General features: G+C 42.9%; 2 protein-coding genes across 2 annotated transcripts in view; one reads left to right on the forward strand and one right to left on the reverse strand.

Moving 5' to 3' along the window:
* Positions 1-510: 510 nt before the first annotated feature.
* On the reverse strand, positions 511-1,403 carry LOC308158844 (methylated-DNA--protein-cysteine methyltransferase-like). Its single transcript, XM_080532553.1, has one exon. The coding sequence runs from the start codon at positions 1,343-1,345 to the stop codon at positions 731-733; it is 615 nt and encodes a 204-aa protein (XP_080388679.1). The 5' UTR covers positions 1,346-1,403; the 3' UTR covers positions 511-730.
* A 216-nt stretch (positions 1,404-1,619) lies between these two features.
* mthfd1b (methylenetetrahydrofolate dehydrogenase (NADP+ dependent) 1b) overlaps positions 1,620-15,905 on the forward strand; it is a 29,560-nt gene continuing 15,274 nt past the window's right edge. The window contains exons 1-10 of the mRNA XM_080541305.1: positions 1,620-1,748; positions 5,011-5,095; positions 5,503-5,562; positions 5,707-5,760; positions 6,024-6,160; positions 7,530-7,630; positions 8,061-8,197; positions 8,725-8,836; positions 9,323-9,450; positions 14,333-14,430. Coding sequence (XP_080397431.1) covers positions 1,711-1,748; positions 5,011-5,095; positions 5,503-5,562; positions 5,707-5,760; positions 6,024-6,160; positions 7,530-7,630; positions 8,061-8,197; positions 8,725-8,836; positions 9,323-9,450; positions 14,333-14,430 — 950 coding nt within the window. The 5' untranslated portion in view covers positions 1,620-1,710. The remainder of the gene's footprint in view (positions 1,749-5,010; positions 5,096-5,502; positions 5,563-5,706; positions 5,761-6,023; positions 6,161-7,529; positions 7,631-8,060; positions 8,198-8,724; positions 8,837-9,322; positions 9,451-14,332; positions 14,431-15,905) is intronic.

Consider the following 15,905-nt stretch of genomic DNA (forward strand, 5'->3'; position numbering starts at 1 on the left):
GATTTAGTATTCCATTGAATTGACTTGCCACGAGCCAAAATAGGAGGCTTGCAGTGCACTTGAGAGTGGGCCTGTCTTAAATAGGACCCCTTATGGCAGTGTCACATGCAGCTCCCTTCATTAGGGTAAAGCCCAGTTTATGCTTCTGCGTAAAATCTACGCCGTAGGCTACGCGGGCCTACGCAAGCTACGGGCTGTCACCCCAAGCACCATTAGGCCTCTGTGAAACCACAGCCTCACACTCCTTCATCTCCCTGTCTGCTGCATCTACATTCAGAGTTAGAACTGTACTCCAATGGCAGAGTAGCTACCTGTATCTTGGAAAGCATAGTAGACAGTCTTTACTTAGAAAATGTATATTCAATCAACAGAAAATATTTATTTACAAAACATAACAGCTTTATACAAATTGTCAAAGTACAATAATGTCAGCAACATTTAGTCAAAGTATTTATAAGTGGATAAATCACAAAAAACAGTATGAATAACAAGTCCATGCATTCAATACCAGAAGAACCATCCTCTTGGCCTATTCTCTCTGAATAACACGTTATCTATCAATAATGTCTTACTCAGAGAGATGCAATTTGTTAATAGAAATATGAATGCCCAACTTACATATAAAAGAAAAAAACAGAAGAAAAAAACAGGTGCCTTTGACCTTTGACCATGCATAGTGAAATACAGTACCACAGTGTGCCTAAAGGACAGTTTGGCTCTGGTTTGTGCTTCAGCCTTCCTTTTGGACCTTCTCATGGGTGAGCAGCCATTGTTTCAGGTGATTCCCCCGGCCGCCCATGTACGCCCCACTCCGCCCACTGCTGGAGATGACCCTGTGGCATGGGATGAGGAGGGGAACCGGGTTCCTCCTCATGACCTGTCCCACCGCTCTCGCGGCCATGGGATTTCCCGCCATCTCCGCCAGGCGTTTGTACGACACAGTCTCTCCCAGCTTCACGTCCCTCGCAAGGGTCTGCAAAACCCGGCTGGTGAACCCATCTCCATGCAGGGCCGGGTGGTGAAAGGCAGGGAGAGGGAGTCTAGTTATGGCCCCCGGCTCACTGAAGTAGGCCTGGAGCCAGTCAATGCAGCGCTGTAACTCTGGGCATGCCTCTGCTTGGCCATCGGTGACCGTGACCACACACCCGGGAGAGGCCTGGTGCTCCTGGTCACTCCTTTCAGCAGGTACGACACCACAGATCAGGAGGGTGTGTACACCATTCTCACATCCTTTGACCTGGATGTTCCCCAGGGGGCTGAGCAGGGAGATTGTCCTCTGTGTGCACTGACTCTCACCTTGACGCTGGGTCCTCATCACACTATCTCTCATTAAACTATTCATCATTACCCCTGCTTACAATTTATCAAAACTGCCCCCAAATAATAGCAAACGCTTCTTCCTGGTCAACATGTTCTGGTCTTCCCAATACAGTTCTCTGATAGGTTGACGGTGGTTGACAGTTACTCCACCCCCCAGTGTATTGCTCCACCTTCTCGCATGCCTCTCGTTACGTTTTCTTGTATTCTTGAAAGTTTTTTAAGTGTGTATATCGAACAGTGCCTAACTACATTATTTAACTGTGCTACGCTACTGGCGTTCGTGTTCATCTCTGCTGTGTAAACCTGCGACTCTACACCACACACTGGTCAGCGGAATCCCAGCCAGAGCAGGATCTGTCTTCACAGGAACGAGCTGTCACAACCTAAACCATGCCAGCCCAAGTCATCAGCGGAAAAGAAGTTTCGGCGTAAGTGTCTGAGGTTTTATATTTGTGTGTAGATGTGTAGTTGTCTAACCAAAGTGCATCTTTGATCTTTGAATCAAATATGTTGCAAAGTTAGCCGGTTAGCACCATCAGTTTCCCCATGCACACTGGTGTAAACGTGATGCTGGTGCATGCATGCTGCTGATTTTGCATGGACCAGTATGTGATTTGATGTTATGTGATGTGAATGTTAATGACGAGGCAGCTACTGTGGCTACCTGGTACCCGATCGGGGGTGCATGCATGGTGGAGCAACCACGTGTTTCAAGCTTGACGGATCATAGCGTTTTATTACAGAAATCAGGTGACTAGTATTAACACGCATAACACCACAACTAGTGGTGTCTCAGGTACTTTACCCCCAGGCTGAAGGTTTACCTGACTAACAGTGCTACAGTCGTTTGGGTGTACGCTTTAGCAAACTACAAAAATAATAGCACATTTGTCACCCCTTTTCTTTTGATCAAGTCATGTCATATTTTTTTTCGAAAACATTCAGATTCATACTGATTTGAAAATAGTCTTTCCTTTTGCGCTGTAGACAGATTGACACATGACCAGTTGCTACATTACTTTGCAGACCTTGATATGGTTTGATGCAATGTGATCTTTGCCCCATTGTGTTTGTACAGAACGTGAACAGTGACCTCCAATGGACGTTCACAAAACATCTATATTACCCCAATCGATAATCTGTTATGATATCCAACACTCCGTTTGTAGTGATATAGGCCTACATTTGTATTGTTGTTTGTTGTAGTCTATACAGCCATGAGGAAGTAAATACAGTCTTCTTTGCATTACTACTTTGACGTGGTATACAGCTTTACACTGTTTATTTATGTTTGTATTAATTTTTAAATCTTGACAACCATAGCAATCATTAGTATGTGTAGCCTATATTTTTGGTGACAACCTGTCTTAAATGTATCGGAGGATCTAGGGTACAATTACCAACTCATGCTAGTCACCAGACATGACTGTATGTGCTGTCCTAACTGGGACCCTGACACTACCCATTAGTTCATTAGTTCATCCTGGTGAAAGATCCATCTGCCACATATTCCTCACGTGCGTCTTCTAGTTGAGTTGATTTCATTATTTCAGAAGGTGAATGAAAGCTGTCATGCTTTCTAGGCTAGTAGTAGACATCATGGTAAACATAAGGTGTGTCTGTCTGTCTGTCTTTGACTGTCTCAGTCAGGGTTATAATGAGTCTTTGTGCAAGTGACCTTTGTGCATGTTCGGGTCATTGAAGATTAGGGTTCAGTGAGCAATTAAGCCACTATGTTGCAGAATAAATAACTCCATAGAAATGGTGTCCTTGGTCAGGGTACAACACTGGTTTGATGTCCCTCTCCCACTTGACTTTGGCTGTGGACCAGTAGTGGAACAGATAACGCCTTACCACTGATACAATACAGGCTAGTGGTGCTGTCATTGTTGTGTGCAAGATTTAAGCCGAGATAATCCATTCATAACTCATGAACTAAAACTGGGGTCGTCACCTAAAGACTCACTGCCTCAGCAAAATGTTTGGGTTTAGTTGGTATTTCTGTGTCTTTTGTATGGCTATAATAAAGAGTATTCCAGACTGCGAGTTGTTGTAAATGTATCGTTTGGTTAGTTAACCAACCAGTTCAGTACTATACAGTAGCTGAACTATGCTATTGCTTGCTGTCACCACATAAATCACTGTATTAAAAACAGAATTTTTCTTCTTTGTGGAAAAAGACAAGTGATGTGCTCTCTTTAAAAGTGAGCTGTGTGTCACGTTTTGGTTAATCACAGACATGCTGCACTATCTTGCAGGCAGTGGTGTTCACGTGATGCACAAGAAAAGTGTCCCACTCTTAATAGCATTTGAAATGCATTGTTTTCAGTCACAGCTCTGGGGAAACCCCTCTCAAAAAATGTAATGGTGTAAATTAAGATTCATCATTACTGAACATTCACTTAGACTGGAATTCAGGGTTTGCTCACAGTATTATTGTTCATCAGTATCCCAGTCATAATAGCCTATGCCTTTCCCTGTAGTGGTGTTGCTATGTTTGACGAGGATTAGAAAGGAACCAGTACTGTAGTGTACAAACAAGTGTTCCAAGTTTCAAGTGTTTCAGTAAAATTCATAGGCTTCGGTTCCTGACATTGCATTGCAGCACAATACATAGGGCATAATTCAAGATAAAAAGTCACAGTAGTACAGGACATAAGTGACACAAATAATAGGCATAATACAAGATAAGGTGGCAATAGTACAGGTAAGACAATACAGGATACACTAGTGGTGCCACTAGTGATTAATAGAGAGTTCAGTAGTAAAGTGGGTCAGAGCTTAAGGTTACTGTAGTCCATGTACATGGGGTCAGATTTCTACACACCAACAGGCTTGCCTAGATTGAATTAGGTTTTAATTTTGGACATTGGACTCAATGACTTGTGTATTTCCTCACCCCCGTCTGTTTTTCTGTTTGGCTTCAGACAAGTACTGCAGGGTCAGTAGCCCCAGACTGATAGGCTAATACGTGATATGATATGTGTGTGTAAAATACACTTTGCCCTCATCTTATTGCTGTGTTTGCTGTTCAACCATTGTGTCCTGTGCCTGTATCTGCCCTCTACCTGACCCTGCCTCTATGGCTGCATCAACAACTCTTACCCAGGAGTGTGCAGTGCACCCACGCCATGAATAAACCAACCTATTTAAAAAAAATACTTATTTAAAAGTGTTTCACGTAGTTGCAAGAAAAAGGCTAAAGATAAGGCAGGGTTTCTGAAACTCCAGAATGACCAGGTCAGACAAGGGTGAAGGATTTCAATGGGCATCTCTCAGTGTAGCGATGTAGCTTGTTCTCTGGTGGTTCTTTATCACATATTGTCAGATATTGTCACATTTTGTACATTGCCATCCTCTCCTATGCCAATCACTACTATTTCTGTCTTTAGATCCAAGGTTGCTTATAGACAAAATACTTTGGGCATACTTAGTGGCATTTGGGTTTACTCAGTGGAGGACCTTTACCCTGGAGCTTTAGTCCTTTAGTCCTGGCGTTAGCCAGTGGCCATGTTTTTCCGGACCCTCCAAGGTGTGCTGTGGTCTACCAGAGGTTTCAGGTCCCAGACTTCTGTGGTCTCAGGGAACACCACTTCCCTGTAAGAACACACAGGTTTTTAACCCATTAGCACTGATTCCAGTTTTCCCGGGCCTGTGAGTATGACTGTGGCTCCTCTTGTAATCTCCTAGGCAGGTGAGGGAGAGGCTGAAGAAGGATGTGGAACAGCTGAAGACTGTGGACCCCAACTTTCGACCAGGTCTGGTGGTGCTGCAGGTTAGTGCTGTACAAGAAGGGGGTGTTTTTCAGGGTCTGGTACCAAAACTGTTGCACTTTTTTATTATTATTTATTTATTTTGAAACAATGTATTTATTGATTTTATGTTTACATTAACATAGGGAAATCGGAAAGTTGGTCAAAACCTTACATACGTTTTGTAAACTTTTTTACAAAAAATTCCCTTCCCCAGCCCAGAACATCTCTTCCCAAAAACGCCCGGACAATCCTGTTCACTTCTGCTTTGATGTCTGATTCTGCCTTTGTGCTTTCCCTCGGCTTTCTTTCTTCAGATGGTCCGCAGGAATGTGTCCTTGAGATGTGAATGCAGCTTTTCATTTGAGATGAACTGGTCTGTTCTTTTGTTGCCATAGCCCCCAGACTGACAGAATGTGTGTGCCTGCAGGTGGGGGACAGAGATGATTCAAACCTCTACATCAGCATGAAGCTGAAAGCGGCAACGGAGGTAAATGCCAATAACAAGATTGATGTGAAGTTGAAGTGAATATCCCCCCCCCCCCCCTCCATGCACACACCATCCCCTGTTACACTGTTTATTATGATACAGTGTTTGTTCCCTCCTCCTAAACTCTCTTTCTCTCTGGGATAGATTGGGATAAACGCCAAACACGTCAGGCTGCCCAAGACTGCCACAGAGGACGAGGTGAGGATGAACTGTGGATGAACTGAAGGGGATTAGGGCTGGCTGGCTTTGTGTGTGTGTGTGTGTGCTCTCTCTCTGATACACACCCCCCTCTTCTCTGCGTGTGTGTGTGTGTGTGTGTGTGTGTGCGCTCTCTCTGATACACACACCTCTCTTCTCTGCAGGTGTGTGTGTGTGTGTGTGTGTGTGTCCGTGTGTGTCCGTGTGTGCACACACCTGTGTGCTCTCTCTGATACAACCGCCCCCCTCTCTCTTCTCTGCAGGTTCTGCACAGTATCACAGAGATCAACGAGGACTCCTCTGTCCATGGTCTCATCGTCCAGCTGCCTCTGGACTCCATCCACAAGATGGACACAGAGAAGGTCACCAACGCCGTGGCCCCAGAGAAGGACGTGGACGGGTGAGCTCTATGAGTCTATGAGACTTGCGTAAGACTGGACAAAGGCTACGGCCCAAACCGTTTTCAATTAAAATCTACACTTTTGCATCTGGAACTAGAGTGTGCGGCTTCTACTTCTTTCAATAGTATTCTGCTCCAGCACCTCGCATAAGTTTTCTGCAGTGTGCGTTCTCTTCTTTTCCATCTTAAAAGCTTTTACCAGGCTACTCTCATTGATGAAAGCACTCTTGGGTGGCAGGTAGCCTAGAGGTTAGAGAGGTCGGCCAGCAATCGGTAGGTCGGTCTCTGGTTCGATCTCCCACCCCAGGAGGGAGCCGGAATTGAGCTGGTGACTGGAGGGTTGCTGGCATCACATCTTAGGTGCCTACCCCTGCCGTTGTGCCCTTGAGCAAGGCACTTAACCCCTAAATACTCCAGGGGGAATCAGTAAAGTATATATTCTTCTTCTTCTTATCCTTATCTAGAAACCCTATCAATCCCAGGAACAACCATTCTTCTCAGGAGTAGAACGAGTGTCAAAAAACGTTTCGTCTGTTGTATGTTATTCTTTAGTGGCAAAACGAAAGCAAATCATCGCGCTTTCACATCAACACAATGGAAGAACCTTACCACTCTGGTTTAGCAGTTTAGTCACGTTCAGGTTTGTGAGGGATAAACAACGATTATCTTGGGTTTATAGGACAATGGAGCTGATAGAGGACCTAATTTGCGAGTACGTAGATGGAGGAAGGCGTCCCTTCGGTTTTGGGTTTTGATTAGATAGGTTTATTCATCACCCAAACCTCTAAATGACTGTATTGATTAGCATCGTCATCTGGGCTCTCCAGAGACCAGTAGAGCAGCCTCTGTTTTGCACTTAGGCCCGGTGAAAAGACAGCCTGCTGAATAACATCCAGCAGCACTAATGATGGTTGCTGTCGCCGGCTCTAAAGAGTAATCTCTGAGACTCCCCTGAGGGTCCTACAGTAATCATGCATAGCTTGTGTTTGAGCTGTGATGACGGAATGGCATTGTACTGAATACGTTGTGGAAGGAGACTTAAGGTGTGTGTGTGTGTGTGTGTGTGTGTGTGTGTGTGTGTGTGTGTGTGTGTGTGTGTGTGTGTGTGTGTCTGTGTGTCTGTGTCTGTGTCTGTGTCTGTGTGTGTGTCTGTGTCTGTGTCTGTGTCTGTGTCTGTGTCTGTGTCTGTGTCTGTGTCTGTGTCTGTGTCTGTGTCTGTGTCTGTGTCTGTGTCTGTGTCTGTGTCTGTGTCTGTGTCTGTGTCTGTGTCTGTGTCTGTGTCTGTGTCTCTGTCTCTGTCTCTGTCTGTGTTTCTGTGTGTGTGTGTCTGTGTTTCTGTGTGTGTGTGTGTGTGTGTGTGTGTTCCCAGTCTGACCAGTATAAACGCAGGGAAGCTCTCCCGCGGGGACCTGGGCGACTGTTTCATCCCCTGCACTCCCAATGGCTGCATGGAGCTCATCAGACAGACTGGTGGGTGGCAGAGGTTGCCATAGCGATGTCGCAATGTTGACAGAGTTAACATGGGGAGACCACAGTAATGATCATTTCTGGCACCGCCATTTGTGGTGTAACGTGGTTGTCATTATTTGAGAAAAGACATAGTGGGAGCCTAGTGGATGGTGTGTTGGACTGGTGAGCAGAAGGTCATGAGTTCGACTACCACCACTAGTCTGCCCTTGAGTAAGGCACTTAGCCCGAAGTTACTCCAGGGAGACTGTCCCTGTAATCTGGAATTGTAAGTCATTTTAGATGACTAAAGCATCTCCTAAATGGTTAAAAATGTAAAATGTACTGCACAAGTTGGTGTAATGCGGTCATGAAATATAGTCGTGTTTGTTGTGTAATTAATGAGTGATGTTTGGATGAGCTGAAGGGTTGACACGGCGGTGTTGGTGTTCAGGTGTGTCCGTGGCAGGGAAGAAAGCTGTTGTGATTGGTCGCAGTAAGATTGTGGGCGCTCCCATGCATGACCTGCTGCTGTGGAACCACGCCACCGTCACCACCTGTCACTCAAAGACCGCTGACCTCGCTGCTGAGGTAAGCCCCGCCTCTAACGTATTGTTACATCACTCATATTCATAACATGTACATAACATGAGGTAATCTGTTCACCGTAACTGTTCATGGTTATATAGTTGACTCATACACTAACAGGACAGACAGGATAATGGAGCTCTATACACTATACTGTACATAGCTATCTTAACTATAACTATCTTAACTGTACATAGCTAACTACTTATCCTCTCCTGTATATACCGCTAACTACTGTACTTGCCATACTGTACCTATCACTATCATGTTTTATTACTATTTGCACTTCTGGTTAGATGCTAAAAATGCATTTCATTGTCTGGTACTTGTACTGAAATGACAATAAAGTTGAATCTAATCTACTAATTGTCACAGTTACATACATCACATTTTCCTTAGATTTTCCTTACTTGTGACTCATCATAACCAACAAAACTAGTCATACACACATACAGCAATATATATTAAATTGACAAAAACTCAAAATCCCACTAAACACATGCTGATATGATGTTACCTTTCCTCTCCAGGTGGGCTCAGCGGACATTCTGGTGGTTGGGATAGGCAAAGCCGAGATGGTGAAGGGGGAGTGGTTGAAGAAGGGCGCTGTGGTCATCGACTGTGGCATCAATCACATTCCAGGTGGGTCAGTTAGTAGCCTCCTTTACCTTACATTTCTGGCATTTAGCAGACGCCTTTCCCCCAAAGTGACTTACAACTAAAATATTTGAGTGAATCATCTATCCACCAGTCATAGCAGGAAAAAGTAATGTATGCTCAGGCCATTGGCAGTCTGAATGCTAGAAGAAGGACGTTTTTGTTGTTGTTGTATTAACAGTAGAGAAACTGTACAGGGGGATAGAGGGGATGTAGAGGTCTCAGGAGGGACAGTTAAGACGTAGCCTGGAGAGATGGAGATGGTCTTTTAGTCTATGGCGGGAGATAGGGAGTGACTCTGATGGATTTTATTTTGGTTAGGGTTGGTCTACTACTAACGTGTTTATAGTAGAGAGGTGGTCAACACAACAGCAGTTTACCATAAAACAGTCTCCTCTCTTCGGGGGAAGTTCATGAGCACTGGTAGTTCTGATGTTTGACTGCTCGGCTCTTCTCTCTGTGGCCCGTCAGACGAGACCAGGCCCAGTGGGAAGCGTGTGGTGGGGGACGTCGACTACGCCTCTGCTAAGGAGCAGGCTGGCTTCATCACCCCTGTGCCTGGAGGAGTGGGACCCATGACCGTGGCCATGCTGATGCAGGTACTGTAATGACCCATGAATCAGAACCACAAAGTGTATTGTTACAGCCCATTATATAAGTATGGGAGAGTCAAATTCTTAGACTTCGGTTCGTCGACATTGCAGCAAGAAGAGGAAAAAAATGGCAATAGTTAAAAGATGAACAATAAGGTTGGTATAAATAAATGACGCTATGTTTCTTTTTCTTTCTGCCCTTTGTTATACTCTTTAATGATGTAGATATGCTGTTCTGTCCATGTCTATGCTGAAACCCGATAAATACTCAAGTGATAAAAAAATAATAAATAATAATAAAGGTACGAGTGTAGCGCTGAGGTAGCAGTAGAACACAGCAGGTAAGGTGTAAGATACACAGTGTCTGTAGGGATGAGATGACGTCACATGACTGTGGCCAGGCTCATGCAGGTGTAGTAGGCGGAGTTAGCTTGATTTAGAAATGACAACACCTGCAATATTGATCTTTTTTACAAAGGTTTGAAGATTAAAAAGTGTTAGGAAAGTGCAGAGTGGTGTTTTTGTTTGGGAAAGAAAAGTGTTCTATTCAATAATGCCAATAATAATAATAATAATAATAATCATCATCATAATAATAATAATAATAATAGTAATACCTTTATTTGTACTGTATAGCGCTTGTAAACAAGGTTACCAAGTACTACTAAACAAGAGAAGAGGTCATAGAAATACATCAGCATAAATACAATTCCAAACAGAAAGAAAGCAACATTCAAATAATAAACATCACTGATCAGTGATCAGGCAAGGCATTGAAATAAAAGTAAGCAATTTACCATGAGAGGAAGGGGGCTGTGGAGACATTCACCACTGGTACAGGGTTGTGGAAAACCTAGTACCAGTGGTAAATGTCTCCACAACCCCCGCCCTTGAATGGTAAATTGCTTTTCTACAAAAGCTACCACATAATATAAAAATGACAGTGCTTTCATCTAACAATAAATTCATTTATTTACAATCATTAATAGTTTCAGAATACATATATCCTTCCGCCACAGAATATAGTCCCATCATTTGCATTGTAGGTCAGCACAGGTGTTCTTAATCAGATTGATTGGGAGGCGCATTGCTACTGGAAATGCGATCTGAACTGAAGGGAGTTGGGGTATTTACCACTGTTGCTAGCCAATCAGAATCCAGTATCCAAACATGCTGTTGTAGAATTAAACACATTACACAATAATACCTGAAGAAATAAAGCTGCTGAACTCTGTTTGACTCTCTGAACAGTTTTTTTCAGATCACACTTAAATAAATAAATAAATGCTGAAAGTTTAAAGAGATTAGGTTTTAAGTTTATTTAAGTTTGCCAGCTTTATCTCTTCCGGCATGCCATTCCAAAGTCTAGGGACCTTTAGTTTTCTGCCTAGACGTTCTGCCTAGACGTTCACGTGTAGCCGTAGTGGTGTCCCAATTCATTACTCATTTAGGGTTAGGGTTGGGGTTAGGGTTTTCCATGGCTCCATTTGGAGCAAATCTTGACCCTCGTTCGATTCGGAGCCATGAGACTCCCTTCCGGCATGCATTGCGAAACATCTACAGAAATGTTCTTTTCGCTCTCGTAATACGGAAGCGAGCCTGAAATGTCATTTACTTTTTCTGGAATTACTTGTAATTAAAGACTTGAAAAATTATGATAACCATCGTATTATCTTAGTTTAATGTCATTTCAATGCATTATAGACCTTTTCTTTACAACAAGCATAACAAAAAAAGATCGCTATTATGCCGATATTGTGCCTATGCAAGGAGCGCCCCATGGAAGCGTCAAGCACAGCCTTCCCATAAGGAGCGCGATTCACATCGAGATGTACATTCCTGTTTAGAAATAAAAGATTACCTGTGGCGTTTGACAGCGGATGATGATAGACATATTTAATGTGAAGTTATCTATCTAACGTTAGGCTGATGTGTGCATGATAGACGCGCATGACCTATGTCCATGTTTTATTTACAGCTATGGCACGTATTAAACCAAAACAACCCGCAATCCTATCCGAGCAGTTGTTATTATGTAATATTGTTGATGGGTTATATAATTTAATGTTATTTCAATGCATTATAGACCTTTTATTTATAACAAGCATAACAAAAGAAATCGCTGTTATGCCGAGGTGCTTAACATAGAAAGTTCCACAGTCCAGCGCGCTTGGGACAGCGGGCAGCACACCGGAGCGCGTTTGTCACAGGCTGACGCTGCCCCGGCGTCAGTCCCATGGAAGTGTCAAGCACAGCCTTCCCAATAGAAATAAATCGTTGCGCGATTCACATTTCAGAGATGTACAATCATGTTTATTTAGAAATAAATTATTACCTGTGGTGTTTGACAGCATGATAGGCGTGAATTCCCCCCCTTGGTGGTATATGACGCTATAGTTGTTATTATACCAAAACAACCGGCAATCTAATCCGAGCAGTTATTATGTAGCCTTATATTATTGATGGATGTGCCATTTCTGATGGAGGGCAGTGAGTGGGAGACTCATCAAGGACATGTAGTTAATTAATAACAGCGGCTGTTTCTCCAGCGTTCCTGTCACATCGGATGTCGTAACGCCATAAAAATATATCTGTGCTGTTATATATATATATATATAAATTACATGTTATAAGGCTGATCTGCGCATGATAGTGCTGCATTTTGACATATTTCATGTTTCCGCCCGTTGATGGTATATGACGCTATAGTCAGTCCCAATGGTCCAAAAGTCAAGCGCTTCGTAACACAGACGGGGTGAATTTTATGAATGAAAGTGAAAGTTCTGTCACAAAACGCCGTTAGTATCCTCACACATTTTTAAGTGGGTATACGGAAATCCTTGGCCTTTCCTAGTGGGTATACTGCGTAGTCCTGCGTATCACCTAGACTACACCACTGGAGCACAGGTTTCATACAGGTTAGAGCTTATTCTGTCATGGTCTGATAATGAAGCATTGTTCTTTTTTATTTGATGACTTGTTTGATCGATTGATAGCGTTCAAGTTCATTCTAGTTGTGAATGAATTGCGAGCGTCAATGCTTTTCTACGATACTACGTGTAATGTCACTTGGACATAGAATAATAAGACACTTGAGTCTGGGTTCAACAAAGGTATAACCAGTTTACTTCGGTTCTCTCGACACCTGTCAATCACCTACTGGTATATCATGAACTCTCTCTAAGGCGCATGCGCTGTCCTGACTATGAATTAACCCATTCATTACACTACGGATGATGTATTAGTCGTGAAGGGTTGTCCCATTTCCCCCCGGGGAACCACTACGGCTTATGGCTCTGTTCGGAGTGACTCCAAAACGAGTGACTCCAAAACGAGCCGAAGTGGTAGAAAAGAGAATCGGGATTGGGCCCCTCACTCACTCCCTCACTCCCTCCCTCACTCACTCCCTCACTCCCTCACTCACTCACTCACTCACTCACTCACTCACTCACTCACTCCCTCCCTGCCTCACTCCCTCACTCACTCACACACACACACACACACACACACACACTCTCTCTCTCTCTCTCTCTCTCTCTCTCTCTCTCTCTCTCTCTCTCTCTCTCTCTCTCTCTCTCTCTCTTATATAAAAGCTCATTAATTCATTTCTCCAGATCAGCAAAGGAAATTTTTCTGAATTAATAAAAGCATGACTGAACAACCGCTTTGACCTGTTCATCAAAATGTAGATTATGTAGATTACCTCTAGGTTTCTAGTAACAGGTTTGACATTAGTAGTCAGACAACTAAGGTGACTAAGAATGATGATTAGTGGAGTTGGTTTTATTTGAACCCTCTATCTCAGATTTGTTTCCGTTTAGTTGGAGAACATTTTGAGACATCAAACAGTTTCACAGACACCGCTTACCGGTAATCCTAATCCTAGACTATAAAGCATCTTCAATGGAGATCATCCATTGCAAGCGTCATTTAATCCTGGACTAGTTTTAAGCCTCGTCTGTGAAACCAGCCCTGCCAGACAATCTTTAAGAATGGCTAAGATGTTTGAATCACTGGATGTTATAGACAGATTTAGCTGGTTGTCATCAGCATCAGCATAGCAATGAAAATACCTATATATTATAATATATAAATATCAAATAAAATGTTATTTGTCACATACTGTACATCACATACAACTAATTGATGTAGTGAAATGCTTTGGGATCTTGCTCCTTAATCAACAACAGTCAACAATAATCACACACATCAACAGTACAATATAATATTATAATAATAAAACAGTGTTATTATTAGTAATTACAGTAATAAAGTATGGAGTCCAGACTGGGCGTTGTAAGTCGAGGCTGCACGTTGGCCATAGCGAGAACTCTCCAGGAGACTGCTCAAGATTACAGATAAACAGCCTTTAGAACATGATGATCTTAAAAAGTATTCTTGTGTTATGATAGCTCTCAGATTAGAAAAAATACTTTGTCCCCTTAAAAAAAGAAACCGTTATCACAGTTATTCAGCGTCTGTTATGTTGCCGCGTTCTCATTGTGTGGTCTTGGTGAACTGAATGTGAAGCGTTTCGTAGGAGATAAGGTGTTCTTTCAGACGTTCCTTTGTTTGCATTTTCTGTAATTCTCTGTGCAGATATAATTACGTTTTAATCACAAATGAATGAATAGAATGGAAAGCAATTTTCTATTTCGTTTTCACTTTTCTTTGGCCGACAGACAGTACCATGTAATTCAGGCGCGCACAGAATGCATTCAGGGAAGAAGAAAAAATAAAATAAAATAAAAAAGCTTTTGTCTAGAGAGGATAGAATTACAGTGAGTGAAAAGCCTTTTGAGTTTGTGTGAAAATTACAACCTGAATGTGTAATCAGAGCTTTTCATTGGCTGTTTGGGGGCGGGATGCTGTGTGTCCTCGGCTGTAGAACACGGTGCTCAGTGCCAAGCGGTTCCTGGAGAGCCACCAGCCAGGGAAGTGGGACATCACCTACACCAAGCTCAACCTGCAGAAGGCTGTGCCAAGGTTGGTATCATCCTCATCATCCTCGTCATTTTCTACCTTGTTGGTCCTGCACCCAACTGAGCACTTTATTATGAACACTATTTTAATACTGGGTAGGGCCTCCTTTTCCTCTGAAAACGGCCTCAATTCTTTGTGGCCCCCGATTCCACGGCTGTGGCGCAGGGGGTAGAGCCACCGTCTAATGATAGCAAGGTTGATAGCAAGGTTGGCAGATCGGCGGTTCGAGCCCCGGCTGGCTACATGTCGAAGTGTCCTTGGGCAAGACACTGATTCCCAAATTGCTCCCAGTGAGCGGGCCGGCACCTTGCATGGTAGCTTGCCGCCATTGGTGTGTGAATGTGTGTGTGAATGGGTGAATGAGAGGCCGTTGTAAAGCGCTTTGGATAAAGGCGCTATATAAGTGCAGTCCATTTACCATTTGCCATTTACCACAAGATGTTCAGGGGAACCTCGGGGGCAGCTTCCCAGATATAGATTGAGCCCAGGTCCATGAATCTTTCATTGGGGACCCTCCATAGATGATGCTTTTTTTAGTCCGGGATTAGGCTTCATTTAGCTCTGGGAAATGAGTCCGTACTGTTTAACAGTGCTTATCATTTTCCCACGATACTGTTGCAGAATAATTAAAACCCTCTCTCTATAGGGTAGAAAACATTGAAGGTGGTCCCCAGAGACTTGTTTGACATTAATATACGCCATTTAGCTGACGCTTTTATCCAAAGCGACTTACACTGCAGTGAGTGAGCATACCGTTTTTATGTATAAATTAGGGGTGGGCGTCAATGATCGACGATCGATAATTGATCGATAAGGATCTTGGTCGATCACAAAATATTTTGCTCGATAATCGTTAATATATATATATATATATATATTTTTTTTTTTTATAATAATAATAATGGAAATTAGTTTGTCCATGTGTCACCAGATTGCGTTCGTCTCTCACCCCAGAACATGTTAACATGATCATCTTTCTGAACAAGAACCAGTAGGCCTGCCGCCTACAGTCTCTCGCTGGAGTTTAAATTTAAGTTAAGCTGGACGCTCTTAAGGACACTAACGTTTTCAGTCATCCTCCTATTTGTGAGTAACTGTTTTTTTTACTGCTCCTATGGTGAGCTCCTTATTTTCTATATTTTTATTTATAACGTAAAATGTGTTAAAAACAATTTAAGCTACTCACTGCCTTGTTTAAGAGGATTGTTATCTGACTGTAGTGTCTAGTTTGAATGTGAATGAATGAATGTGTGCAATAGCAACACAAATAAAGTGTTTTCCCCAAGGAAAAAAAAAAAACGTTTTATTTTTTTTAATGAAAAAAAAGCTTATCGATTAATCGATAATTGATCGTTAATTCTTGCGATTATCGAAAAAGAATTTTTGATCGTTTGCCCAGCCCTAGTATAAGTGTTTCTCAACCCTCTCCTCGGGGCGCCCCAGCCGCTCCACATATTTGATCTGTTCCACCACCAGCA

The sequence above is a fragment of the Nansenia antarctica genome (assembly GCF_963989245.1).
Source record: "Nansenia antarctica genome assembly, chromosome: 1".
In the NCBI taxonomy this organism is placed as follows: domain Eukaryota; kingdom Metazoa; phylum Chordata; class Actinopteri; order Argentiniformes; family Microstomatidae; genus Nansenia; species Nansenia antarctica.